Here is a 27,050-nt window from a genome sequence, read left to right as displayed (position 1 = left end):
ACATAGCCTGGACTGAGTTGGTTTTAGCTCTTTGCATCTAGTAAGACAAATATTTCAGGTAATATAACGATATATGTGTGCAGGTGCTGCTACAACCAAGCAGCTAGAGGAATTTAGCATCTTTCTATGTATGTGTCAGTGTGGAGTCCAGTAAACCTAAAGTAAAACAGGATCAGATCAAGAAACACACATGGGTTAAAGTTGGGATTAAAATCTCAGCAGATTAAACCCAGAACCAGACTGTCCACCTTGGCCTGGTGCTGAAACCCACCTCTATGCAGAAAACGGACACTAATGGTGATCAGGTGATCAGGAAGCCCCTGGCAGCTCCTCTCTGCTGCTCTCAGCCTATTCTTAGCTCTTCCAGATTCTTCCAGAACCACAGCTAATCAAAGTGCAGCTGGGCTCAGGACTGCAGCCAGAGCTCTGATTGCCGTCCACATATCTCATCTTAAGAGCTGTTTTGTATCGACTGGATCACTTTTTGGACTTGAGATCTCTACGTTGTGTTGCTATGGTAACAGTTTAAATAGATAACATGTAGGTAATTGGTAGCGATTAATTTCAGGATCTGTTTTCCTGCAAACAATGACGTTTCAAGCTTGTTTTAAAAATCTCTAGTTTCGATATGTCAGGAAATCAATGATTGAATCTGAGATTAGAAATTCAGATAAACAAAAAGAGAAACAGAGCTGATAAAATATCAGGTTTCTGTGACTATAAAACAGAAGATCATGAGAAATAATTTCCTACTTTTATAAGTGTCAAATATTCTGCTATAATCTGGTTGATGTAATCCTAAAATCCATGTTCTTTGAGGTCAGATTTGGAATAAAGGAGAATTATCTGAATAATCTGAACCTGGAAACAAACTTTGCTCACATCTGAAGCTCAGACGTTCCAGAGGAACAAATAAATCTCAGTGCATAAAGGTATCAGTCAGGAGAAGAACACTAAACAATACCACATTATTCCATTTTTACCATCATACACTGAAGAGAGGCATCGGTACCTGGAGAACACCGGGACCAAGTCTGACACTAGAAAAGCTGTCTGGTTCTCCAGAATGCGAAAAACACAGAAACGGGTCAGAACCAGGAACACTAAAGGAGCTGCAGGGATCTCTAAGAAGTACTGGTCGGGTTCTTCAGGTTCTCCATGTGTCTGGAATAAAGTTCAGACCAGAAGGACCAAATCTATCCAAGTCTCCCTGAACCCTGCAGGAGAATTTGTTCTGGTCTGATTGAAACATAACTACATTTCTGAGCCCCAAGTAGGTTTGTTTGCACAGAGCATCTCAAACATTGTGGAGCACAGTGGTGGCAGCATCATGCTGTGGGGATAGTTTTCAGTAGGAACCTGCAACTGAATTATTGAATTTGATTCTGCAGCATCACTGGGCATCAAAGCATTAGCTCATGAGAGGAAAGTTCAGCTCCATGTCCAACAGCTACTCCTCCTCCTTTCTCCTCAGCTGCTCCTCCAGAGCAGGTTTCTCCCTCAGCAGCTTCTGATGAGCCATAAGAGCAGCTGTTTCAGCCTCAGCTCTTCATCTGGATGATGATGATGACGTAGACAAAGATTTACTCTCGACCAAATCTGGTCACCATAGATAATGGACTTGTATCTGTTCTAGTCCTGTTGGATCTCAGTGCTACATTTGATACAGTTGATCACAATATTCCTTAAGAAATACTTGAATATTTTGTAGGAATTAAAGGAACAGCACTAGAATGTAATCTTAAATAAGATTTAAACCACTCTGACCGATATCAGTTTGTTCATGTTAATGATAAATCTTCCTCATGCTCCAGGGTTACCTGTGGGGTACCACAGGGATCAGTGCTATGACCAATTCTCTTCACTATATATATATATTAGTGGTTGGCATAGATTACTTTTTTAATCCAGATTAATCTCACTGTAATATTGGAATTAATCTAGATTAAAATGGTTCATTTAAATTCTACCAAAGGGCTTCATGAATCAGAATCCGAATAACTTTATTAATCCCCTGCGGGAAATCTTTTTCTTCCAGTGGAACTGTTTACAGAAGAGAGAAAAATAAGATTCTAATTAAAAATAAGATATAAGAATAGAATAAGATAAGTATGGTATGTGTGTGCTACCTAAATAATAAGTAAAAGTAAGTCTTTGAACAGGTTTCTTAAGCCAGGTGGGGCGTTGGACCAGAGGCTTATCTCCTGTTTCCTGCTAGGTCCGCTATTTGATTCAGGTGTTTAGTGCAAAGGAAACATGTCACAGTTACAGGATACAGGTGTTCTGTCAGATCACCATACCCCATCAGACCAGCATACCTATAGTCTATTGCGTCTATCCCTTTAGTGTTGTTCGTAAAATAGACTTTAAACTACCTCAACGGGCGTGTATTCCTTCGGTCATGTATAAAAAAACAGTTTATGGTCAGATCACCATACGCTTCAAAAAACACCAAAAAGTAAGTAAGTCATCATGATATTGCTTCCTAATAATTCGTTTAATTTTGAAGATACAGGTTGCAAGAATTACATTTTTTCTTAGTTTAGCTGATTCATGTGGTGACTCAGTCTGGCTGATTCTCTCTCCTATTTCCAATGTTTAGCTGCTATGAAAACTATTGGGGACAAACTGAGAATTATTTTACAAATTACAAAACTTAAGTCATAATATGAGACTAAAGTCTTAATACTTGGTCTACAAATTAAAGTAATACAATTACTGAGACTTTATGAGAATAAAGTCACGCTATTTGGAAAATAAAATCATATTTACAAGAATAAAATCATAATATAATTGTTTCAGAATAAAGTCACATTGCAGGAATAAAATTTTAACATTACAAGATTCAAGTTAAAGCGTAAATGCTTCCAGACTGAGTCGTACTATTACCACATTAATGCCAAGTTAAATAAGAAGTTAAATAAGCTCATTAGTAATTAATTACCATGAGATTATTAATATGAGTTTATTTAAATTTTGACTTTATTCTCATAATCACACAATGATCTTAGTATGGCCGTGATACTCCTTCTGTTATGGTCTTAGTTCTGTTAAGTTTTCTCTGAGTTTTCAGGTTCATGTTGATTCATGTTTTTCTTTGTTTTCTAGTTTTATTGATTTAATTCATATTTTGTTGTGTTTCTGGATGCATTTCAGTTCTTAGGCTTTTCTTTGTCGCCCTCTTGTGTTGGTCTCCTTTTCCCTAGCTCCTTCTAGAAGCCTCTGTTCACACCTGCTCCCAATCAGCTCATCAGTCCTGTCCTTGTTCAGTCAACCATGAATACTCTCCCTGTGCAGGTCCTCAGTGCTGGTTCCTAGTGTTTCCTGGCTCCCTGTGCTTGTTTTCCTGATGTCTCCATGGTTCTGGTTAGTTTAACATTTTAAGTCGGATTTTTTGGATTGCTTCCTCTGTTAACTATGATTATTCTATTAAAACTGAAAGAACTCACCTCAAACCCCCTGCCTCTGCATTTGGGTCCTCAAATCTCAACCAAACATTGAAACCTTCATACAGCTGCAGCCACTTAGAGCCTTCTCCTTATAGCTGTGTTCAGTTCACTGTTAGCAGTGGGTATTTCCCGATTACCCAATGAATTAATGTATGGTTTTACATAATATATAAATTAAATGGGTTGATCAATGTTCTTTATCTGTAGAGTAGACTCCTAGTTGACTGCAGAGACAAACTCCCACATTAAATTTAAAAACCAATTCATTGCACAGCAAACATTCTTTATAGTATATTGCTGTAAATTATTTTTTGCAGCATATTTGCATTCAGTTTTTGGTTAATAAACCAGCGTTAAAATGCCAAAGTAGGAAATTCTGCATTAGGGTATCTCTGCTGCCACCTACAGGCTTAGAGTAACAAATTACCTGGAAGGGATGGCCACAGGCGTGGTTTGACTAGGGGTGGCCTTGGCCCCCCTGGCAACCCCTCTAGGTCCCCCCCTGGAGAGGAAGTGGTTTAGATTTGGACGTCATCCTTGTCCCAACCACTCAATGCTACCAGCTGTCAGCCATTCTTAGACCACACCCTATGATCCTGTCTTCTCCGCCTCACGCCAACGGCTCCGCCCTGCTTGTTTCTCTGCAGCCATTAGCGAGCAGGAAGACAGTGACGCTTCTTTTTCTCTAGGATGGGTCTGAGGTGAAGAATCCAGCATTAGGTGACAAATTACAGAAGCTGCTGCTGCTGCTTATCAGTGTTTGTGTTAAAGCTGCTCCACAAACACCAACCAGGTAAATAGATCTTCTCATTTTGCAACTAAGTGTTTGTATTTTCATCCTTCCTTCAGAGCATAGAAATCAATTAAACACAAAGTGTTCAAGGCATTCAAATTAGGTTGTTTGGTCTAAAGTGGAGGTCTTCAACAGGGGGTCTGCGACCCCTAGGGGTCCTCAGAGGTACTGCATGGGGGTCGCAAAAGTTTTGGTTGATTAGTTTTTTTATATTCCCCCCTGCAATTCTTTTCCACTAATTGAAATGTCTTTAAATCCACATTAACATGAATTCAACACACTGTAGTAAACAGATAAATGGAGGCAGAAGATGTCTTTCAGTCATCAATGCACACATTCAGCGACACACAGGAGCTCTTTCAAGCTGGGCACCGTTTCATTCACAACACCTGTCCCATCAACCAGGAATCGGAAATACTTCAATAGTGAAACTACCTTCGTTACATGACTCCATCAGTAATAGAGAGACTATAGGACCAGTTTGATTTAACACAATTTCATACAATATATATATATAATTAGGGAGTCCCCGCTCCATCTCGCCATCAGTTTGTAGGTCTTGACCTGGAAAGTGTTGGAAGACCCCTTGTCTAAGTTACAGAACTAACCACGTCACAAAAACACCAATATATATATATTTTTTATTGTTTTTTTTTTGTCACAGATACAGAAGAGCACCCATTATCTAGTTACAGTAACATGAATAAGAAAAACATCCTGTGTGAAGTTAGCAACTGACTAGCTTCTTTTGTCTTCCCTACACAAATAAGCATAAAACAAGGCAAAATAATAAGAGTAATAATAAGAGTAATGAAAGAAAGAAAAAGCAGTCCAGCAACAATGTAAATAACAAGCCAGACCAACAACATATAACATAATTCGCAAAACAAAACACTAAAACACCCTAGAAAGTCTATTATAGCAATCCTGTTCCTGTATCTAATAAAATATAAGAAGAAGGAGACATCCTTACAGCAATTGAGCTAGGAATGGGCCCCACACCTCATCAAATATGTCTTCCCTCCCAGCCGCCCTATAGGGGACCCTGTATCCACTCCTTAAACATGGACTGAGTGGGAGATTTCCATTGGCGTAAAGTTATCCTGCACCCTGTTGTCTTAGCTAAACAGAGCCAAGATTTCTGATGTTTTGACATTTTAATATAATCTGGGAGTAATACTAACAAACATAATGCAGGGTTTTTGACCAAATGTGTACCCCGGGGTTGCCAATTTGGAAGATGTCCAGTAGGATCTATTTGATATCTTAAAAAGAATTAGTTGAGATTATGCTTGACGCAAATAACAGTGCCATGATTAGCATAATTTTTCCCAATCATTTCCTGGAATCTCATGGCCAACATGCTTGAATCCCGTCCAGTTTAGGTGCCTGCGTACTTCTAATAAGTTTGTAGAAATATGAAGCTCTTCTGTTTTTCTCTCCAGTCTTATGGGATATTACCTGGATTTCTGTCTGACTGTACTGAATATGTTCGTTTGAGAGAAAGCAATGTCTGATTTGTAAATCTCACCATATTTCTGAATTGAACAAATTATATTTCGTTTAAATTTCATTGATGGATTTAAATCCTGCGTGTCCCGTCACATCCTCAAGAATGTGAATTCCAGATCTAACCCACTTGTCCCAAAAGAAGCTTTTCTTACCTATTAGCAGTTTCTTGTTATACCAAATGGAGGATCTGCTTGATGAATACGGCTCATTTTTTATTATTTGTTGAGCAGTTTTCCAAGACTCTCTGGCAAAAGCCATTACTGGATCTTGAAGGCCTCCACAGAGAAAGGATAGTGAATGCCTTTTTGATGTAATGATTCAGGAAACAGTTAAGAATTTCATGCATGTCTGACATATTCAGCTGAATAAACTAGCAAAAAAAGGAAGAATAGAAAGGCAATAAATGACAGCAAAGGAAACACGTCATAAGCAGTGCAGGTTATAATGTATTTTTTTGTTTCAATAACTTTTTAACATTATTAGCTTTTTCCAAACTGCTCCATGAGGAAACATTTACTCTCCTCTCTTACTGCCGTCCAGCTAGAAATGAAGGGAAAAAGACAAATTAGGATTCTATACATTATAAGCAGGGTAAAGAGAAACATTATGTTTCATTAAATATTTACTATAAATTGAAGGTATTTGGATTAACAGGGTTTGAATTCCCAGAAAATTAATTAGACTTTTGGATCCAAACATTATTGAGACACAACTTGTCTAATAATTGTTTACATGGATAAATGCACAGGTTATGGCTTAATATTCTACAGAGTTGGATAGAATTTAAAACAGGTTTTATTACAAATATTGTTTCTATTGTATGTGGTTCTGATCTCTATATGAAAAAGTTGACTAATATATAAAAAAATAAATATGACCAGAAATGTGAATGAAATCAGCCTTACCTTTTTTGTCTGATGGATATCAATTTAAAAAAAAACCCTAAAACCCAGGATGGTCTATGCAACATTAAACAGCCGGTTCTTAACTTTCTGACTTATTGATACCAGAATTAGTTGGTAACCAGTAATATTACTCATTTACTGCTACCTGAGTCATTTTTTGACAGAAATATACATAAAAGTACTAAAAGATCCCACTGGAATACTTTATAGAGGACTTTGGACCTTGAACTGGAATTTGCCATAAGAGACGCAGAGACTGACGTTTTGTTTTGGTTCACAGTGGTGCTGGATACATCCAACCCATTCACAATAGTAGAGCTGTTATGATTCACAAGAGCTTTTCTTTGGCTTATCCTAATCTCGAGTGGCCATAGTACTTTTTTTATAGATGTTGGAGATCTGCCTGTTTTCCAGGGTAGTCCTGTTTCTCTGACTCTAACTGGATGTGCTCTCTTCATCCTCTGACATGGGAGCTGGCTCGGAGCTCGTCTGCCTGGCTGTGTGTTTCCTGGACGGGGCCACCTTTTACAGTTGCTTTTTCTATCTATGTTTCTGTCTCCTTGAACCCCAGTGGGCCTCAGCAGATGGCCGCTCACACTGAGCCTGGTTCTGCTGGAGGTTTCTTCCTATTAAAAGGGAGTTTTTCCTCTCCACTGTCGCCACAAGCATGTTTAGTGTGAGGGATTGCATTTGAGTCAATGAGTCGATGCAACCAACTGGTTTTCCTTAGAAAACTTTAAATCAATTTGACTGGATGATCAGGTGAACTGTAAAGTGCCTTGAGATGACATGTGATGAGAATTGGCGCTAATGAAATAAACTGAATTGAATTACTTATTTTGATGTTTTGTTCAGTAAAGGGTTTATCTAACAAATTTTTCTCTGGGTGGCCCAGGAATACCTCACAGATATGTAAAGAATTGCAACATGGACTACCAGCTGATTAGGTTTGAGCATCTGATAAAACTGATAAAACTGTCCAATAGAGCCCGACCAGATTTTAGCATCTGGGTTAATAATCGGCCAAATATGGCTGATATAAACATTTTATTTATTTTAGCCCTGTGTAAGTTTTAGCTCTTTGTGAAATAAACATAATTTCAAAATGAATATAAGATAATTATATCGTATCGCACTACACTTAATGCTGACATGCAGGTTGTACTGGGGCTCATAAATTCAGAAATGAATGTTTTCATAAAAAAATTATTAAAAGGCTCCAACTTCTTTATTTCGTTTTAATCTTGTTTGGATTTAAGTAGAAAGCTGCAGTGTTGTTGCTTAAATCTAGTTTAGTCCCTTGTGTTCAGTGGGGAGGGAACTTTACACTTCCTAGTAAATAAGAAAAACATAAATTATTGATGCGTTTTTTCTGAATGGGTGGAGAACTTATTTTATTTCTATAGTTCTATGTTCTGTTCCTTTGTCTTGAATCATATTTTTGGTTATAATGAGAATTTGAGTTGGACTATGGTTGGACAGTGCATACATACCATGTATGCACTGTCCAACCATAGTCCAACTCCATGTTTAACCATTATTTTTTTATATATATATTCTGGCCAATATATATTGGATATCGGCTAATATATCAGATATTATTATTATTTTTTTTAATCCCCCCAATATTGATATCGGCCTTCAAAATCTCCTATCAGTCAGACTCTACAGCCTATTGGACTCCTCCCTCTGGAGGTTTTCCCAGAATGCTTTGCCAGTAAGAGGAATTTTGACAAGGGAACATTCTTTGGATCCCCATGAAAACTAGAAAACTGATCTGGAGCAGGAAACGCCTGAGTTTTAAAATTAGTTAAATAATAGAAGCAACCAGACTTTCCAGGAGTGTTTGTCTGTTTTGTCACTTTGCATCAGAGCAACCTGGGTTTCAAAAGGCTATAGCTACTATTATACCTTACTGTGTGTAATCAAAAAACTTCAAATTGTTCAAGGAGGACAGCAGTGAAGATCATTCCTGGTTGCGGTGTGAGGGGAGATTTAGGATTGCTGTTCTTTGGGGTGCTATTTGGTCCTGCGTAATCAGAGGGAAATAAAAGAAAGAATTAGTTTTCCTCCTCTTAGATTTTCTTTAAAAATGTTGAAGAGGGAGTTCTGCTTCTGTAAAAGACTGGAAGAAAGATAAGAAAATCAAGGGAAGGATAGCAAGAGTGCCACTGAAGACCCTCTTTGACTCTGTAGGTGGTATCCTGCTTTTTCTATGATGGAGTATGATGGAGCAGTAGCTTATCAGCAGCTGAGAGGAAGTGATTGAATAAATCTCCCCTGGACACAGAACATGTTCTGGTAGAGTAAAGGACTTTAACAAAATTACATCACTTTTGAACAATGTCTTCCACACCATGCATGGAGTTGTTACAGAATTTAACAACTTCCATATCCTAGGTGCACCTTATACTCCTTCGTTCACCCTAGGTGCATAAAGGAGCATTTTCACAGATCCCTCCTCCCAGCTGCTGATAGAGCCTATAATCATCACTGCTCCCATCAGAACCAATAAGAGTCCAGTGCCAGGGCAGCTGACAGGCTTGGCTGGGCCAAGATGGGTTGCTCTTGAACCCATGCATATTTGTGGCCTCCCAAACCCAACTTGCTGTAAGGAAGTTGTGGATTTACCCATTTAATGGTTATGTCATTGTTCTGATTAAGCTCAAAATAAAGCGTGTTTTTCCATATTTTATGGTCTTAATCAATGAGGTTAAAAGATGCATAAAAATGTTTTGTTTGTATTTTTATCTGCCTGCTTCATGCCTTTCTGAGCTAAAGCACATCATGAAAGTCGGCCTGCAAATTCAAATCCCAATGGCTTACTTTCTTGGACCAAAAATATGTTGATTTGTGAAGTTAAGTGGTACACATTTGTGCCTTCACATGGCCATAAGCCTAAAGATATTTATGAAGGATGAATGTAGCTTCCCAAATCTATATAGACCTACGACGGACTGGCGCCCTGTCCAGGGTGTACCGTGCCTCTCGTTCGTATACTGCCGGATGGATGAATCTATATAAATATAGCTAGGTGCTAAAGGTTATCCGTCTTCAAATATAACTAACACTTAAGACAAAAATTAAATTGAAAATACATCTCGGTAGAAGCAAACAGATCCAATGAAATGCAGAAGGCTGAATCAAAACAAAGATGCCTGCACCGGTGTTAGCAGGAATTCCCTCTATTTCTATTTTGAAAAGCCGACAAAATGACATGATTTGTGCCTTTGTGGATGGGAAGATGTTTGCATGCTTGTTCCTCCGGACTGGATTTGTTAAGAGTTTTATTTCTCAATTTATTTCGACACAGCTGCTACTGCTGCTGTGATTGGATTAACCTGCTGAAAGGTTCTGCTTGGTGATTTACCCAATCAGGTTAAAGGTTTGTACTGAATGTCCGTCCCTTTTGCGAACACTATCCACAAGAGCCGTTCCAGATGATATGGGGTAGAATTCAAATTGAAATAGATGGATTCATCTACTTTTTGCAACGTGACCATATGCACCAAGCATTTTATTGTTTATATTTATCATAGTTTCTGGTCCAGCAACTTCTGGACTACCCAGAAAACAGATTTGGCAATAATTTCTGGTACCTTGAATGACCCAACAACAGATGGAGTCAAAGTGTAAGGGGAGGGATTTCCAGGACTATCTGGGGTTTAGTTGTAAAGCTTTACCTTGTTAGTCTGTGGGAGCAGAACTTTAGGTGCTGTGTTCATATTTTTAAGTCTTCAGCTCACTTACCTCCAGGAGTGGGGGGAACATCCTCCACAGTTGACTTGATTCTGGAAAGGGCCACACTATTAGAATTTAATTCTCATTGGAAACTTAAATAGTTTGATCCTTTTATATATTACCTATCCTCCTCAACTTCCAGCAGAGTCTTGTAGGCAGCAATCTCCGCGATCATGGCCATCTCCTTATTCTGCAGAACTATGCATTCTTTCTGGCTGATGTTTAGCTCTTTTTCCTTTTCTTCTTTGTCCTTTTGGAGATTTTGATTTTCCATTTGAAGTGTTTTAATTTCTTCCTCTAGTTTTTTCTTTTTTTCCTGTAAGCTTTTTATCTGGTTTTTGACAGAGAACAGGAGGTTAACTTCCATATAAACTCAAAAAGAAAAGAGGAAACACTAAAAACTGTCTCCTATAGACTTGGACTCTGACCGATTGGATCCAATTCTATGGTTATTGTAAAGCCGGCCTTTAATAAATCTTTCTTGATCGAGCGGTATTATAAATCTAAATACAACAAATTTACAACCGCACATTTAAACAAGAATAAAATTGACCCCAACTTACCTCGGATGGGTTGATCTTTTTATGCTCGGGATCATTGCATTTCCCTGCAAAACTTTGAGTCTGTTTCCTTACTTCTTCCAAAATCTTGTCCAAGTTTTTCTTATAGCCATCAGGACTGTCTGCAGGACGACCTTTAAGTGTTTCATTCAACTTCTTAGTTTCTTCAACTTCCTTATTCTGCTGAAGGATGAAGTCAAAGTCCCATGAGTATTTGTGTTTGTACTGATGTTACTAATAAAACTACGGACGCCAGCTACAGGCATCATTCCTTTCTTTGAACATCTGGGTTTTCACCAGGTTCAAAACAACAGAAAGATGGATAGCTACTTGTTAGCATGAGTCTTGGAGCAACAAGGTTACAGGTTCAAATCCCTTTCTGCATAGAGTTAGCATGTTCTCCCTATTCTTGTAGGACTGTTCTGACCTTAGTGTCTTTGCAAGAGGTGGTTAGTCATTTAAGGCCAACAGGTTCCCCGGATGAGGCTATTCCAACCAGATCATTTAAAGATGTTTTTCTAGCAATAGGTCTTTCAGTGCTTGCTCTTTTGAATAGCAGTGTGTCTTCAGGTGTAGTTCCTAGAAATTTAAAACATGCAGTCGTCCAATCTCTAATTCAGAAACCCAGCTTGGATCCCTCTGTTCTGGATGACTATATGCCTATTTCTAAAATACCATTCCTTTCAAAAATCCTCAGGAAGGTATTCTATAATCAACTACCGGTCTATTTGAAGGAACAAAATATTTTAGAGGTTTTTTCAGTTTGCTTTCAAGTCTATATAGTCTATCTATATAGTTCTCTAGCGTATCTGATTATGTTCTGATTGCCTTATTCTGACCCGCTCTGCCTTTGGACCTTTGAGCCTGCCTGTTCCTGTTCTGGTCTGTTTGCCTGGCCTGTCTTCGGACTCCTGCGGGATTTCTGTCTGTGTACCTAACTTGGAACTGATTCCTGACACCATCCTGGATTTCCCTCTAGAACCTTTTCAGACCTCTGATCTCCTGGTTCTGAATCCTGAGCGCGTCCTTGGCGTCGGCCTTCCTTAGTCTTTTCTTGTGCCAGTTCTCTGACCTCAGGGGCTACAGCATCTGGGACCCTCTACCTGTATTCCAGTGGGTTAGAAGCTAAAAGGTTTGGCTACCTCGTCCTCTGGGCACAGACTGAACTTTAAGACCAGGTTAGTGACTCACACGTTCATATTCATCCGCCAGATAGACATGGTCACTAACCTGTGTTCTCTTCCTGCAAAATTTCCTGCCTTAGATGCCCTAGCTGCTCACTGCAGATCTTTAATTAATGCCTTTCTTTAAAATATCTGACTGTCTGCCTTGAATACTGGGTCCTCTTTTGAGCCTTGACTGTCATGTTGGATCACAAGTAAAGTAATGATGCTGCACAGTGAAAAGTAAGCAGTGAGACTACTGATTTGATGAAAAACTACAGCAGTTACCAACACCATTATTCTGTAAAGCTGTTACTCCCAACACTTCATTTAACACACTTACCTTCTTCTAATAAAAGCCTTAATTATTATCTAACACCTGTTCAAATTAAGCACTTACCCTGCAAAACTGAAAATAAATTAATGTTTTTTATACTTTTGCTTTTGAAATTTGAGGTTCTTTTTTTGTTTGTTTTTAGAAAACACATCCACATGTCTTTTAAATGTTATTGCAACTTTATTTTGCTCAGAAAATTGGAAAAGATTCAGAAGTGATGTAGAGATTTGTGATAAGTCATAGCTTTAAATATTTATGCTTAAAATTGGAGCTGCAAAGTTGTTTCTTCTTTGAAGGATTATGTGTAAAAAAAAAAAAAGAAATCTTTATAATCTTTAGTCATAGAGTCTTATTGACAAGGAAGTTTGTTTTGGTGATGTCACACACACACTGACCTCCACCCCACACACACACCCCCACAGCCTCAGAAGAAAGGACAATAAGTGAGAGAACAATGAGCACCTTCTGAATTATATGGTTCCTCAGGGTAGAAATCTGAGTCTCCAGCTTCTTCTTCTCTTCCTGCTGTTTCTAGATTTTCACAGAGTTAGTATTTTGGTCAGTAACCATCAACGAAGACAGATGTTATGAGTTATGACTTCATCCAAGCCATCAACTATATCTCCAAACTAAGAGAAACATCCGATGCTATGATGGGTTTAAAAGGCTAAACTTGAGCAGATATGGCATAAAACATCACCTCCCTCCGTCTGTTATGAGGCAACGCTCATCACTATTCTAACATTATATTAAAACATCTTTAATTTTTCACCCGTAGCTTACTGTCATTTAGATCAACAGTTTTTAGATGTGACTCATAGCAGATTATAGTTATACAGGAAATATTTTACTTTCTTTGAACCATAAAAGGTTATTAACTCATACAAAAAAATACTTGCAGACTCAGAAAGCTGTCTTTATCCTTAATCTTGATAAACTAAATATGTCCAGTTACTCCAAATTTCTAAAGGTTAAAATTACATCAAAATAAAATGAAAAAAAATTGTATTTTACTTACATTTTCCGATTTTTTTTTTTTTCTCTCTGCTTCATCTTTCTTATTAGTCTCATTTCTCAAGCTGGAAAACAGAGAATCAGTGGAAATGTATTAAAATGTGTTGTTTTTTTTAAATAATCATTGACATGATGGAGAGAGGAGGAGCCTCATGGTTCACTTTTAGAGAGAGTCTACTCAAAGATGTTAATTTTTCAAGTTTTTTTATAATAACGATTTGAAAATAATTCATTTTATAATGATAAAAAAATAATTAGATACTTTTATTTTTACATATTTTATGTCTGCTTTTCTCCAAATTTTATGCAGCCCCCACTTCATTCATTTTTGATCATCAATAACAAATTTCCAGGCATTTGCAAGAACCTAATTTGCTGCAGCTGCTGGGTAAGGGGGGTTCCTCATCTGTAGTGTTCTGCAGGATACAGATAGTGTTAAAGAAAAATGATTATTTTTAGTCTTTAATACAGTTAATCTTATGGCATGTGTAAAAGGTATGTTGAGCACTCTCATTTTTAACATATTTCTTAATTTTGAACAAGTTTGTGAAGATAACCTTTCCTTGAACCAGATTACTGAATTTAAGTTTGTTCCGGAGAATTTATGGTAGGAAGATTCCACAGCTATTCTGTGAGGTCTTATCTCATGTTTTCTTTAGCCAGAAGATTTTAGAATTCCTGGACGCCAGATGTTTGCCGTAAATTAGGGGAAGCTCTAAGTTTCAGAGATAGCTCCTGGTTGGAGGAGCAAAAGCCAGCCTTGTTTGAATAAATTAAATACAAGAGGTTAAAACTTTCTACACAGAAGTAAAAAATCAGATTTGCTCTTGCAACTCTTCAAAGATGTCTTTGTACGTCTTTGCTTTCTTTCCTCCTCTCCATTTATGTCAGGTAATTGAATATATATCTCCCTTGTTCTGCAGTTTCTGGTGTAGGTTTGTGCATTGTCTTATTTCTAAGTTTATGCATTGTCTTATATTGGATTAAACTCTGTAATTCTGTGATGTCAACACGCAATGCTGGTTTTCCTTGTGGCCACACGCAGCTCGCCGAGCGGACCTGGGAAAGGAAGAAAGAAAGCCAACCTTTTTCCAAAGTTAACTATTTTAGAATAATTTCTTCCTTAACAATAGTTAAATTATTTGTCTGACTCAAACTCTTAATGTTGCTCAAAGAGGTTCCCAAACTTTTTGTCTTCCAACCCACTGGAATACAGATATTTCTAAAAATCTGTAAATAGGAACCATAGTTGTAAGAGTAATAAAACAGCTTTAACAATGAATGTATTTCATCGTGTCTATTACTTCTGGGGTAAAAACGTCCAAGTGAAACAAAACCTTGGACGGCCCTGGAGAAGCACATGAATACCAGTAGCAGGAGTTCCTCCCGTATGAATATTATTGAGCTATTTTATAGATTCATGAGCTACAGCTTCAGTCTGGGGATATTCTAGGCTGCACCCCAAAAGACCTGCATCTGTTACTACAGCAGTCAGATCAAATCTGAGTGAAATATGTTGTATTATGTATGGTGAAAAAGTAACACAAAACAAGTAGAGTGCTGAATGCAGACATTACCCTTACTTCCTTACCTCTCCTTCAGTTCATTTATTTGCTCCCTTAAGTTTTCTTTTTCATTGTTCAGGGACGTGATCTGCTCATCTAAACGGTTCTGCTCTTCCTTGAACAGGCTGGACTGTGTCTCTTTCAGAATATCAAGCTCTCCTTGTAGTGTGTTGTTCTGGTTCTCCAGGGACCGGATCTTATTGATGTAGCAGATAAAGCGGTTATTCAGCTCCTTCATTGTATCTGAATCAAAAGGCTTTTGAGACCCCATGTTGAAGAATATGTGGACCTGAAAAAGGAAGGAAAAATAATTAAATCGTCTTCACCCTCATCCTCTCACACGTCCACTTTTCTCCCTTTGCTGTTTTGCATCTTGTTTTTCTTACAGTCCTTAATTCTGACATCAATAACTCTCATATAAGTGACATCAGATGTTTCCTCTGTGAGAATCCAGTTAAGACGTTTGCAACAATGCAAATATGAATCACAAATGTCCAAATAAATCCCCTGATAAAGCTGTTATATTCCCAGCTGGTTGCTCTGAACCTCAGTTATTTTCCATCTGCTTTTAAACCAGAAGACAAAAACAGAACCATCAGTCAAATAATCGTAATTGATGGTTTGTTCTTCAGAGGTTTTACTGCCACCAGCTGGCATGGAGTGTAACAGCATCTTCAGGGATTGTACATTTCTACTCTTTTCTACGTATTGGAAAGTTCTAAGTTTTATTCTCTCAGAAGAAACAACTGACATCACATGTATTTGTATGCTGACAAGGAACAAATACAAATCTTACATTTATTTACCTTTTGTTGTGGCCATTTATGTAAAAAGAATTGTAAATAACAAGTTCAGTTTAATTTTTTAGACCAATTATATCTAAGTAAGTCTGAATCCAAGATCTATCATTTTTATATTTGGAATTTTTGCTAAGTTTATCCTACGTTTACTTTGGTAAATTTTACACAAATTTTACACAAATTTAGAAGATTGGGAACACTCAGCAAGGGCTGGGAGGATGGTTTAGATGTTCTTCAAATGTTTGGTGTGAGGACAGGAGGTGATAAAAAGATTTTTTGAAGGCTGTAACAGCAGATTAAGTTAAGTTTATTATTTCTTTTCTGGAAATAAACAATATATATTTTTCCAAATTATTAGTGCGTTTATGAAACCCCACCTGTTGCCGCCCACAGCCTTCAGAAAAATGTTGATTTTGGAACACGGAAGGCCGCCTTTATTGACTTACATTTACAAATTCAGATGCCTATTTATAATTTTTTTGATGGTACTCTTATCTCCATACTTGGGTGAAAAGACTTAAGATGCACTAAAACATATTTTCTTTAGTCCAACTGTTTTTAATATTCCTTTTTGTTTCTGCATTTTTTATTTTATTTATTTATTCCTGTATTTTAATCATGTAAAGCACTTTGCATTGTCTTTGAACTGAATAGTGCTATACAAACACATTTGCCTTGCCTTGCCTTGCCTTGTGAAAATGAAAGGAGTCATTTCTAGGAACAGATTTTTTGGCACAGGACCAAAGGGAACAAACTTATCGTAAACTTCCTCAAACGCTTCAGAAATGAAAGTTTTCTGGACTCGTCTCATTCCATAAATGCTGATGTTAAAGGAAACCGCCCGTACCTTACCCTCCTTTACTGGTTGCCTAATAGTTTATTTGCTGCACTTTTTTTTTATTTTTTATGGAGGATCTGAAAGTGTGTAGATATGTGAAATCCAATTTTAGACATAATTCTTGTTCTTTAAGTAAAAAACTTTCAGGTTTGCATTAAATTGTTTGCTTTCAACTAGTGACTTTATTTAATCTGTTAATGTAGAGATGATTGTTAGAGGTGCAGCATTGCAACCCATCTATAGAGGCAGAGCTCACTCCTTTGAGTCCCACATTTCTGATCTTTCCTGCAAACCTAAGTTCCTTTCATCCTGCTTTCAAATAAAGGGCAGCAAACATGTGGGAAGTTCACTGCGGTAGGTTTTCCATCTGTCAAAGACTCGAATTGTTCTTCCTGAGAGCAAGAAGTATTGGAATGCATTTGACATCAGAACATAGAATAATATAGGAAAGTTATAACATTTTTCTGGAGTTCTTGTTTTTTCCTCCAGACTGTTAAAGAGAAAAAAACACTTATATAAAAGAGCATCACTGTCAACTGAAGATAAAGAAAGACATAGTTTAAACATGACTAAAAACTGTCATGCTTTAGTATTAATAACAGCTACAGCAACGACACGCAAACAGAAGGCATCTACCAGGGTCCACCTTTATTTTCACCTAACGTGCTCGATGCAGTGCAGCTGCTTCTTCCTTAGATAGAAAAACTGTTAACCCGTCTGTGTGATTGTATGGAATTTTCTCTGTAAAGTGCTTTCAATTATATTTGTTGTAAATAAATAAACTGACAAAATTAAACTGAAACTGAAGAGTTTCTCCAAAATAAACAGTAAAAAAAGAAATATAGTAAAAAGTGTTCAACCCTTTAAAGCCTGAAAAAATAGACATAAGATTAAATAAATAAAAAAAAACAGAATTGTAAATTACTTTTCTGACAAATTAAATAACTGAACTACTTAAATTACAGCATTTATTTGCATGAATTTTTAAACATTAAGCATTTTTGTTTATTCTTTTACACTTTTTCTGTTCACTACAGAGTCTGATTGTGTAAGTTAGGGTTTTCAAGTACGAAAATATCACACTGATGATGCAGAAGCCTCAAAAACTCATGTATGAAACGTGATACACTTGGCTTTAAAAAGTTAAAATCAAAAGCTAAAACAAAAATAATGTATATTTAAAGATGCATTGTTTTTTTTTTTTTTTGTAGCAAACCTCCAAATCATTTCCTAAACTACCAGAAACTTTTGTAGGGGAAAAACATCCTTTCCAGAAACAAAATTTCCCCTGAAGATAATATTTGTTTCACCTGTTTCCAGCAACAGATGCTGCTTTACTAAAATTTGGTGATGAAACTCTGCTTCTTCTTAGAACTGTTTTAATTCCACCCAAATAAAAGGATTACCAGCAAAACAGTTAGGTCATAATTTAATTATTTTGCCCAAGCAGATATATATGCACTTTAATAAATGAATACTTTAATAATGAAATAAAGAGAACTTACAGGAGGCTTGGAGTGCGGCGTCAAAGAGTAACGGTACGTCTAACAGAAGAATCCTGCAGCAAACAATGAAAACGATGAATTTAACTACTGAGGCCTGAACTACTCAGAGGAAACATCTGCAGCAGAATGAAGGCAGGGAAGCTGAGTGAGGGAGAATAATTAACAGAAAAGGAAAAGAACTAACATAAACAAATACAGACCAAGCATGAAATATTCTACCTTTATAAGAATACAGATGAAGAAGAGAGACACTCATTGAGCAGAAATCTACATAGGTTTATATGTAGTCTGTAGTAAAATAGAATCTGAGATTGGAGACCTTTAGAACTTCTTATCTTACCGTTAGTGAGGTGGAGTGGATGAAACTCTGCAGGTGGCTGTTTCAGCTCTCTGTCCGGTGATCCTGTTGATTTTCCATCCTTTTATGCAGGTATAGTTTGTCCACACCCTTGAAATGCACCTGCTCCAAATTCCTTACATTTTCCCATCAAGGAAACAGATAACCAAAGAGAAAGTAGAAAACAATGAGCTTCAAACCGAAATTTAATCCTCTTTAAGAGGACCTAAATGTCTGATAAGCAACCTGACGATAGTAAAATATATCGGATTTTCTTTTCCTTTAAGAAAAACCCCTTTAACAGCTTAACTTAGATTGAAAGTAAGACCCCATATTTCAGACACCTGTGACTGCATGAAAAAGTTTTAGTTAGTGAATGTTCCTAAATCTATAGCTCCAGAATGCTCTAAAAGTTTCAGACTAAAAATGTTGAGTTGGTTTTTGTTTCTGAAACTGATGACAAGAAATGAGGCCCATGTTCATCCTGAAGATGCCAAGTAGCCTCAGGACTTTCCTACATGTTTACCAGGTTTGTCAGGGCTGCTTTTTCAACCAAACTTTTATTCAAGCTTTTAGAAATAACTTTTGCAGCCAAAACTTAAAGTGAGAAAATTTCCTCAAAACCTAATTTTCTTTCCCCAAAAACAATATGAAGTTCTTTCAGTCACTCAGATTGTTTTGGGGGATTTTCTTTCCACAATGGCTGATCTAAACCTCCACTGTAAGACACAGAAAATGTTTATAAATGTTTGCTTTATCAGATGATATTGTCTCAAAAGATAGAAAATTTCAGTTTAAAGAAAACATCCTGTCTTAAAATCAGTTTTTTTTTTTTTTATTATTATTATTTAAATGCAGGCCAGTAAGTTATACGTCAGCTTGTGCACCTAAATTCGGCCAATCATATATCAACAGTCATCTGTCAATCAAAAATTCTGAGTCATAGCATCTTTATTCATATGTCGCAGCTAATATACGCAACGGTTGAAATATGAATCATTATTTAATTTAAAATTGAGTTACGTTCCAGTGTTCACGGGGATGGACATCTGTGTCTTTTAGCCCATGTTTGAGCCCTTGCGAGCTAACATGTACGGCTGTAAGCCCTGGCGTCCTCTTCCACAACATCTTCGTCCCCGCTTTCCTCCTCTAAATAAAAAATGGATGACGGAGGAGACTCATCCACGACCTCCGACACTAAACTCTCCTCCTCTTGCATGTTTTCTCTGTCCATAGCGTTCCTTGACAGCGTCGTTTCTAAATGCTACTTGGTCCCAATGGAATTTCCCATTCAGAACCTACTAGCACTAAGTTGCTAACTGGTTAGCAAGATGCTTCCGACAAACTGGCTACAATCGTTCTTGCTTGCGAACCTTCACTTTACAACATTCACTTTATTCACTCGTGTAAAGTGGAGCACCACTCAAGAGAATTGGGAACTGCAACCGTATGAACAGCTCTGTCACCTAGCAACCACAACGGCTGACACAAAAAGCAGGCAAAGAATGGATACCAAACTTTCACTATTGTTCTGGGTGCTAATGAAATCTTTGAGGAGCTTCGAAGGCAGTGCCGTCATCGCGATTATAGGATTTATAGTCCCTACATTGCAGAGATATGGAATCTGTCCTTAAATGACCGCCACACACATTTACACAGGGACAGACAAAAATAATCCGCCACACATCTGACTCAATAACCATTAAAAAAAATATTTTCATCAATTCTAGACAGAACTATTCACCTACTTGTACCATGTTGAACTGCACTTCCAATATTTAACACTGTTTGGCAACATTTCCCTTTTTCCTCTGAGCATGGAGCAGCCATTTTGCTTGGACTCGCAATTAATTATGGGGGAAAAGGCTTCATAGGATACAGTGGAGCCCTCTTTCAAAATGGGCAAAACGAGCTCACATAATGAGGAGTCCACAAATCCCAACAGACCTGAGCGTGGCGATATGACATGATGGTCACTGGATTCGAACTTAGCGTCTTTGTCGTGCATTAAACCAGACTGGACTCCCCTGGTTCAGTGGCTTTTGTCAGTTGTGAAAAACTTTAGGTGTCATTACCTGCTGTTCTGATTTTTGTTTGGTTCTTTTCAGGTTTTCAGTTTGGGTTTTCAGTTACTCTTTGATTTCTGTTATTCTGTGTTTGCCGTTAAGATTTATATCATTTTTGAAAGACTTCTTCCTTATTGTTTCTTATAGTTTTCTCTTTTCCACTTTCTTGGTATCGAATCCTCACTCCGGTTTTTCATATTTATTGTTTTCTGTTATCTTCTCCATGGCATATTAGTCATCTAAGTTTATTGAGTCTTTTCCCCATAATTTAGTTTTCAGTGAAAACTTTTCAATTTGTCGTCATGTGTTTCTATTTATTCCTTTTGGCCAAATTGGTCATTTCAGTTAGATTTAAGCCCTATCATCTTTCCCTGTTGCTCACTATTGCCCCCTTGTCCGATTCTCCTTTTCCCTTCAGTTCCCTTTCAGCTCTTTCTGTCCACATCTGCTCTCTATCCGATGATTATCCATTCATTGTTTCTCCCCAGTATTTATACTCCTGTGCAGCAGATCATTTTGTGGAGATTCTCCATTACCTCCTGTACTGTTCTGGTACCTGTTGGATTTGTTCTGATGTTGCCATCCCCTTCAATAAATCTCCAAATGCATCAGCTGCCTCGGTCTCTGCACTTGGGTCTTTACCATACCTCCATACTACCCTTGACACTGTTTTGGTTCTGTTTAGTTTTCTTTTGAGTATTCAGTTTTACCTTTCTCCATGTTTTCTAGTTGTATTGGTTTGATTCCTATTTTGTTGTGTTTTCTGGTTATATTTGAGTTCTTAGGGTTTTCTTTGGCGCCCTCTTGTGTTGGTCTCCTTTTCTCTAGCTCCTTCTAGAATCCTTTGTTCACACCTGCTCCCAATCAGCTCATTCATCCTGTCTTTGTTCAGTCTCCCATATAAACTCTCCCTGTGAAGGTCCTCAGTGCTGATTCCTCGTCTTTCACTGCCTCTTCTTGCATGTTTTCCCTGATGTCTCCACGGTTCTGGTTTGTTTTGCATTTTGCTTTGGATTTTTGGATTCCTGCATCTGTTACCTGTTGAGAACTCCGTTAAAACTACAAGAACTCACCTGTGTCACAGCCTCTGCATTTCGGTCCTCAAAACCTCAACCAAACCCTGACATTTTGACTTTCGTTCCCTGGGGCAAAACCCTTTTAGAAAAACTTTAGTTAGTTCCTTGTTTCAACAAGGAAATTCAAGTTTAGCTGGACTGATAAAAATGAGGTTCTTCCTGTAAAAGCTTGTTAGATTGTGATCAAAAGAGAGAGAGCAGTTTGCTGATTCCAGGAAACAAAGAGGTAACTTTGTGTCAATGGATGTACTTTCTCCAATAGTTATTTCATGTGCTTTTAGGAAAAGTTTAAATGTAAAAAAAGTCCAAATAACTAGAAAACCTCATTCATTTAGGGCCTGACATTCCTCTCTTGATGGTTTAGTTTAATTTAACATCATTTGTACAGTTTTCTGTGTGACGTTAAGCCTCTCCTATCACTGTCATTCTGAAAGTGAAAATAGATGCTACACTTTTCGAAAAACAGAACCATTTATCTGAAACAAGAGGAGTGTTTATGAAACTAAATACTTTTTAAATTTTAACTGTAACAGCGGATTAAGTTCCTGTTCTGTGTGGTAAACTAAATATCTTAGAGGAAGCTCAGTATCTTAGAGGAAATGATTATATAATGTCATGGGACGAGGAAATCCCTAAAGATTTATTACTAGCTTCACGTTTCATTATAGACTGAAAGCAAACTTTTAGATTAGAGCCAATGGATGGACCTCAAACAAAATGTCAGACTTCCATTACATCACATTCAATAGTTCCTTCAGAGCTAGACAGAGATTGTATTGCTGTTCATGTCTTGAGGTTCATTTTCAGTAAATTAACACAGAATTTAAGATATTAAACAAGTTCTTTGCAAGATAAACAGGTAAACTTTAAAATTTAGTTACTGTTGTGACACCTTAAAGCAACACTGTGTTAGTTTTAGCCATCAGGTTTAGCGCTCCTCAAAGCAGCTGACAGCCCTACACTTCTTTCATCAAGTTACCTGTAAAGATAAGGCCACATTCAACACTGTACATCAAATCATAAACATCAGAATCTGAAATATTTCTTATCAGGTAAATGTCATCTGTTGTGTTGCATATTCTTATGGGGAAAAGGTTTTCAGCTATTCACCCCAGTTAAATAAACAGAGATTGATGGGTCTCACTCAGTCGCTACTTTATTTTACTTTGCAAAGTAAAAAGAAACAAGATAACACATAATGTTGTGAAATAATCCCTGAGAAACAGTCTAGTTTGTTATGAGAAGCATTCTTTTCATCCCAAACACTCCCAAACAACTTTACCTTAGACACTTTGTGACCTTGCAGCTCTAAGGCCTGAATGAATGATATGCAGCACAAATAAATCCATTTATTTTAAAGGGAAATAATAAGAGATAGATTTTTCCTACCAACACTTTCTAAGGGTTAACATGTTGTTATGCACCCTGCCTGTTAATTACCACTTGGTCCAATTCCACTCTGCTAATTAGAGTAAATAGCTGGACTTACCTCTCCCCTAATTACCCTCATTCTTCCCAGCTGGGTTCATGCCGATTACTTGCCTCTCTCTGTCAGTCTCCGCCACATTGTCTCTGCCTTTCACGCAAGAGGTTCATACCAGTGACTGTGTGCACCACCAGCTTTACGTGGTCCTGAGTTCACCCTACCCTCCCTGGTTCTTCATTCCAGTGGCTGTGAGCATTGCCAGCCTTCCCAGGTGCCTGTGTCCAGCCTGCCTTCACATGATTCTCATCAGCCAGCCTGCTCAAAGACAGGTGTCACTCTGTCAGCCATCTTCTGCTTACTTAAAGCAGTTTCCAACCAATTCTGGCATTCATCATCACAATTTTTAAGTAAATTTGTTAAACTTTCTAGTAAATATGGAAGTGACAGAACGGCTGAATTAAGAACGCGTCACACCCGTTGCATGATCTTTCCAGATCTTTTCACTTCTGTATCTGTGTTAAACACAAATTAAAACAATTTCCCATATTTATTAAGTTCCACTCAATTATTAACTGTTTTCTTTATTGCTTTATTGCATGCTAAAATAAGATTTTCTCTCTTTTATTTCTTCAGTGTTTCTCCTTTACTGCTCCTGATCTGAATACAGCAAAAAGTAGCCAAAGCCCTCGAGCCAAAGTAAAAGTGCATCAGCAATCATCATAAGAGCTATGCAAACCGTCTCCAGAAGAAGAAGCAATGCTTCAGACCTTCCAGTAGGTATTTTGTTCCAATCATGATCAAACTGCTCTAGTTGATGAAGGAGGCTTTTTACAAACAGGATGTTTTAGCCTCTTTCAAAGATGCTCAATATAGGATTTAGGTCAGGCCTCTTGGAGGGGTTGTCAGGAAAAATGTTATCTGTCTTCTATTATATATTAATTTATCCTATTTACTCACTATAACAGTTTTCACTCAGTCTGTTTCGCTTTCAAGGCCACACTATTCCCTGCAGGATAGTGTTTGTAGAGCAGACATAGCTTCTTCCCATAACAAATCAGGTTCTTTCTCAAGGTTTATTCATAACATGTTACTGTAAACCAAAGTGTGTGTAATTTGTTTTGACTCTGAATACTTTCCATTGTTGTAAGTAGGGGGGGACGAACGCTGCCCAGATCAGAACAGAGCAGAATGCTGTGCCACAAAGGCCATATGATGAACTGTTCTCTCTTTGCAAAGATATGAATAAATGTGCCGACTGAGTGAAATCCATAAATCTCAGTTTATTTAACTAGGATGAATAGTTAAATATTCTTTTCCTATGACAGAGGCCACTCCAGAATAGTCCAGTATTTTCCTCTGAGTCATTATTTGCTGTTTCTATCTGTGTTTTTGTCTCATTATACTGTTAGATTAGCATTAGATAATAAGATAGTATTTTAGATTTTCATTATGATATATTTATGTGCTTAATGTGAGGAGAAGCATCTCAGACTCTTGGCCTGCAGTATAAATGAGTCACACTGGATTGTTGTTTAATAATAAAGAAAAACATATTTCTCATTCGATAGGATTGTTTTTATTGATGGTAAATACATGAGATTGGTTGTTATTACTAATCTGGTGGTTTAATATAACAAAGAGCTCATATAATGCTACAATGTTGCAGTACGATTCATAAACTAGCTTATATGAATATTTGCATTAAGATTCACAAACTATAAATATATTTGAACTTCAAGCCTGTTCTACTCATTCAACAGGAAACAGCAGGCAAAGAAACAAATCACAAAATAAAAGATAAATACATATATCAGAAAAAAATCATAAGCTGTAATAAATAATTGATCATCATTATCTTATACATTTTATATCATAATCTGGTTGTTGTCTCATTTCATCCCCTTCTCCTTCTCTGTGGGAAGCTGTCACTTCTAATCCACCTGATGATGAAGCAAACAAACATTAATTAGTATTCTGCTTTTATAGAAATCTAAAGAAGTGAAGAATTTTCTCTTGCTTTTGCAGCAAGCTTCACAAAAAATACAGATTTCTCTACATAAATTCCTGATTAAAATAAAAACGGAAGTAAAATTTCATCAATTGAGCCATAAATCATACATTTTAGCTCTAAATTAGCAGTTATTGAGATTTGCAGCATGACACTGACTGTGATTTACCTAAAAAATGTCTTTCAGTGCCAGAAAAAAAACCCTTAGAGCACATTAAAATGGTTAAAAAATATATAAACGTTTTGCATTTAAGAAAAAAAAAAAAAAAAGTAAGGTCTGTCACTCCTCTAGTGGAAACGTTTTGGTTTCACCTGCTTTAATTTCATAATAAAATGTTTTGTAAAGAACCTTTAGCCGTCTGATTATTAATTGAATAATTGAAAAATTATTTTACAGATTTAACGATCTGCTAAATAATTGTTAGATGCAGCTGGTACAGATTTAAAGAAGCAGAAAGCCTTAGAAGCAGAACGGGAGGGGAGCAGGTGAGCATGAGTCCACCTGTAGCTATTACCTTTAAACAACTGCAAATCAGTTGATTTCCCCTTGATGGTATAAACATTGCCTAATCATGAAAATTAAATAAATAAAAGCAATCAAATCTCTCTAATAAATAGATTTACTTGTGTAATGCTGAGGTATAGCATGCAAAGCCTATTTCCTTTATTAGATGAACAATAGATGGGGCCTCCTGCAGTTTTTTAATACATAAAGCTCAGTTTAGATAATAAAACTATAGATGTTGTGTTTATCTTTTCATGCAGAGTGCTGTTATATATCCAGTGTTAATGCAACATTATTTACCTGTGATATGCTTTTAACTGCTGCTTCATCTCCGCTCTTATCTTCCTCTGCAGAGCCGATCTCTGGTTCAACACAACCAGAAAAAAATAAATAAAATTAGTTCAGTCTCTTTACTTTCCTATTTTTTCCCCCCCCAAATATTATTTTCTTTATTGAATTTTAACATTCTTATAAACACATACTGAAGGCCAGTACAGCACAGTATATAAAAACAATCCAAACATTCACCAAATTAAAATTACAACCATATAACAGAAAAAACAAAATTATAAATAATAAAAATAAAATGCTTCTCAGTTGGTATCTCCAGAGAGGATAAGAATGGCTACCATATCTCCTCAAATTTGTTAAATTAGTTGCCATTTCTTTCAGGCAGTCATTTAAATGTGGTGCTTAGACTTTTTTCCAAAGCAGAGCTATAAGGCGCTTAGCTTGTAGCAAACACATGTCAAGGAAAATACATTCCTTTCTTCTCAAAGGCATTTCAGGAGGATATAAGAGCAAAACAAATTTTTTTGCTGATAATAGTAGATTAATACTTATCATTTTATTGATCATATCGTTCACCCCTTTCCAGAAAGACATAAGTTCACATTCCTACATGCAATGGTAAAAATCACCTTTGAGTTTGTTGCATTTTGTGCAGGTATCAGGAATATTTTCATTATACTTATGTAGAATAGCTGGAGTTATGCAAGTGTGCATCAACCATTTATATTGCATTAATTTAAATCTGCGCTTCCTCTGTCCAATCACTCTCACATAGATCTTCTTTTCAGTCTTTCCTAAGGCTTCTAATTTATTCATTGATGATTCTTTTAATTCTGATTCTATAATTCTGTATATGTGCGACATTAAACTTCTCTCTGTCTCTATTTGTAAATATTTAAAGAAGTGCTTTTTAGGTATATTAAAATGCATTTACTAGTTCCTCAAAAGACCTACATTTGTTTGAAGAATACAAATCTTTAATAGATTTTATCTCCTTATCTGCCCAAGTTTTAAAAACCTGCATCCGACTTTCCTGGTTTGAAGTCTATATTACCCCAAATGGGGTATTTTTTAATTTTTCTTTATGGGTTTTAATAGTGCATTGGAATTAACATGCAATTCTACAATCTAAATATGTTTCTAAACAACAATTCTGCTG

General features: G+C 36.9%; 2 protein-coding genes and 1 long non-coding RNA gene across 3 annotated transcripts in view; all 3 read right to left on the bottom strand.

Moving 5' to 3' along the window:
- Positions 1-1,450: 1,450 nt before the first annotated feature.
- LOC119794896 (protein CIP2A-like) lies at positions 1,451-11,226 on the bottom strand. Its single transcript, XM_038302657.1, has 6 exons — positions 11,221-11,226; positions 10,964-11,143; positions 10,523-10,731; positions 10,410-10,450; positions 8,615-8,688; positions 1,451-1,510 (listed from the first exon to the last, which is right to left on the bottom strand). Exons 1-6 carry the CDS (start codon positions 11,224-11,226, stop codon positions 1,451-1,453), a joined length of 570 nt encoding a protein of 189 aa, XP_038158585.1.
- Positions 11,227-13,501: 2,275 nt separating this feature from the next.
- On the bottom strand, positions 13,502-18,290 carry LOC119794806. Its single transcript, XR_005282261.1, has 3 exons — positions 18,183-18,290; positions 15,066-15,328; positions 13,502-13,539 (listed from the first exon to the last, which is right to left on the bottom strand). It is a non-coding gene; the product is annotated as an uncharacterized LOC119794806 (long non-coding RNA).
- Positions 18,291-24,647: 6,357 nt separating this feature from the next.
- LOC119794821 (glial fibrillary acidic protein-like) overlaps positions 24,648-27,050 on the bottom strand; it is a 16,636-nt gene continuing 14,233 nt past the window's right edge. The window contains exons 12-13 of the mRNA XM_038302531.1: positions 25,901-25,962; positions 24,648-25,027 (exon numbers count right to left, since the gene is read on the bottom strand). Of these exons, the coding sequence (XP_038158459.1) occupies positions 25,019-25,027; positions 25,901-25,962 (71 nt within the window). The 3' untranslated portion in view covers positions 24,648-25,018. The remainder of the gene's footprint in view (positions 25,028-25,900; positions 25,963-27,050) is intronic.

The sequence above is a fragment of the Cyprinodon tularosa genome, unplaced genomic scaffold (genome assembly GCF_016077235.1).
Source record: "Cyprinodon tularosa strain WSP-4 unplaced genomic scaffold, ASM1607723v1 ctg1130, whole genome shotgun sequence".
Lineage (NCBI taxonomy): Eukaryota > Metazoa > Chordata > Actinopteri > Cyprinodontiformes > Cyprinodontidae > Cyprinodon > Cyprinodon tularosa.
Note: the sequence above shows the minus strand (reverse complement) of the source record. Positions and strands in the feature narration are given on the sequence as shown.

What these genes read in the sequence shown, in the direction of transcription:
- LOC119794896 (XM_038302657.1), bottom strand. An exon ending in TGTTCCCCCCACTCCTGGAG is followed by an intron (nt 8,689 to 10,409) that starts GTAAGTGAGCTG and finishes CTGATTACGCAG; the next exon opens with GACCAAATAGCACCCCAAAG. An exon ending in CAGGAATGATCTTCACTGCT is followed by an intron (nt 1,511 to 8,614) that starts GTCCTCCTTGAA and finishes ATGGCTCATCAG; the next exon opens with AAGCTGCTGAGGGAGAAACC.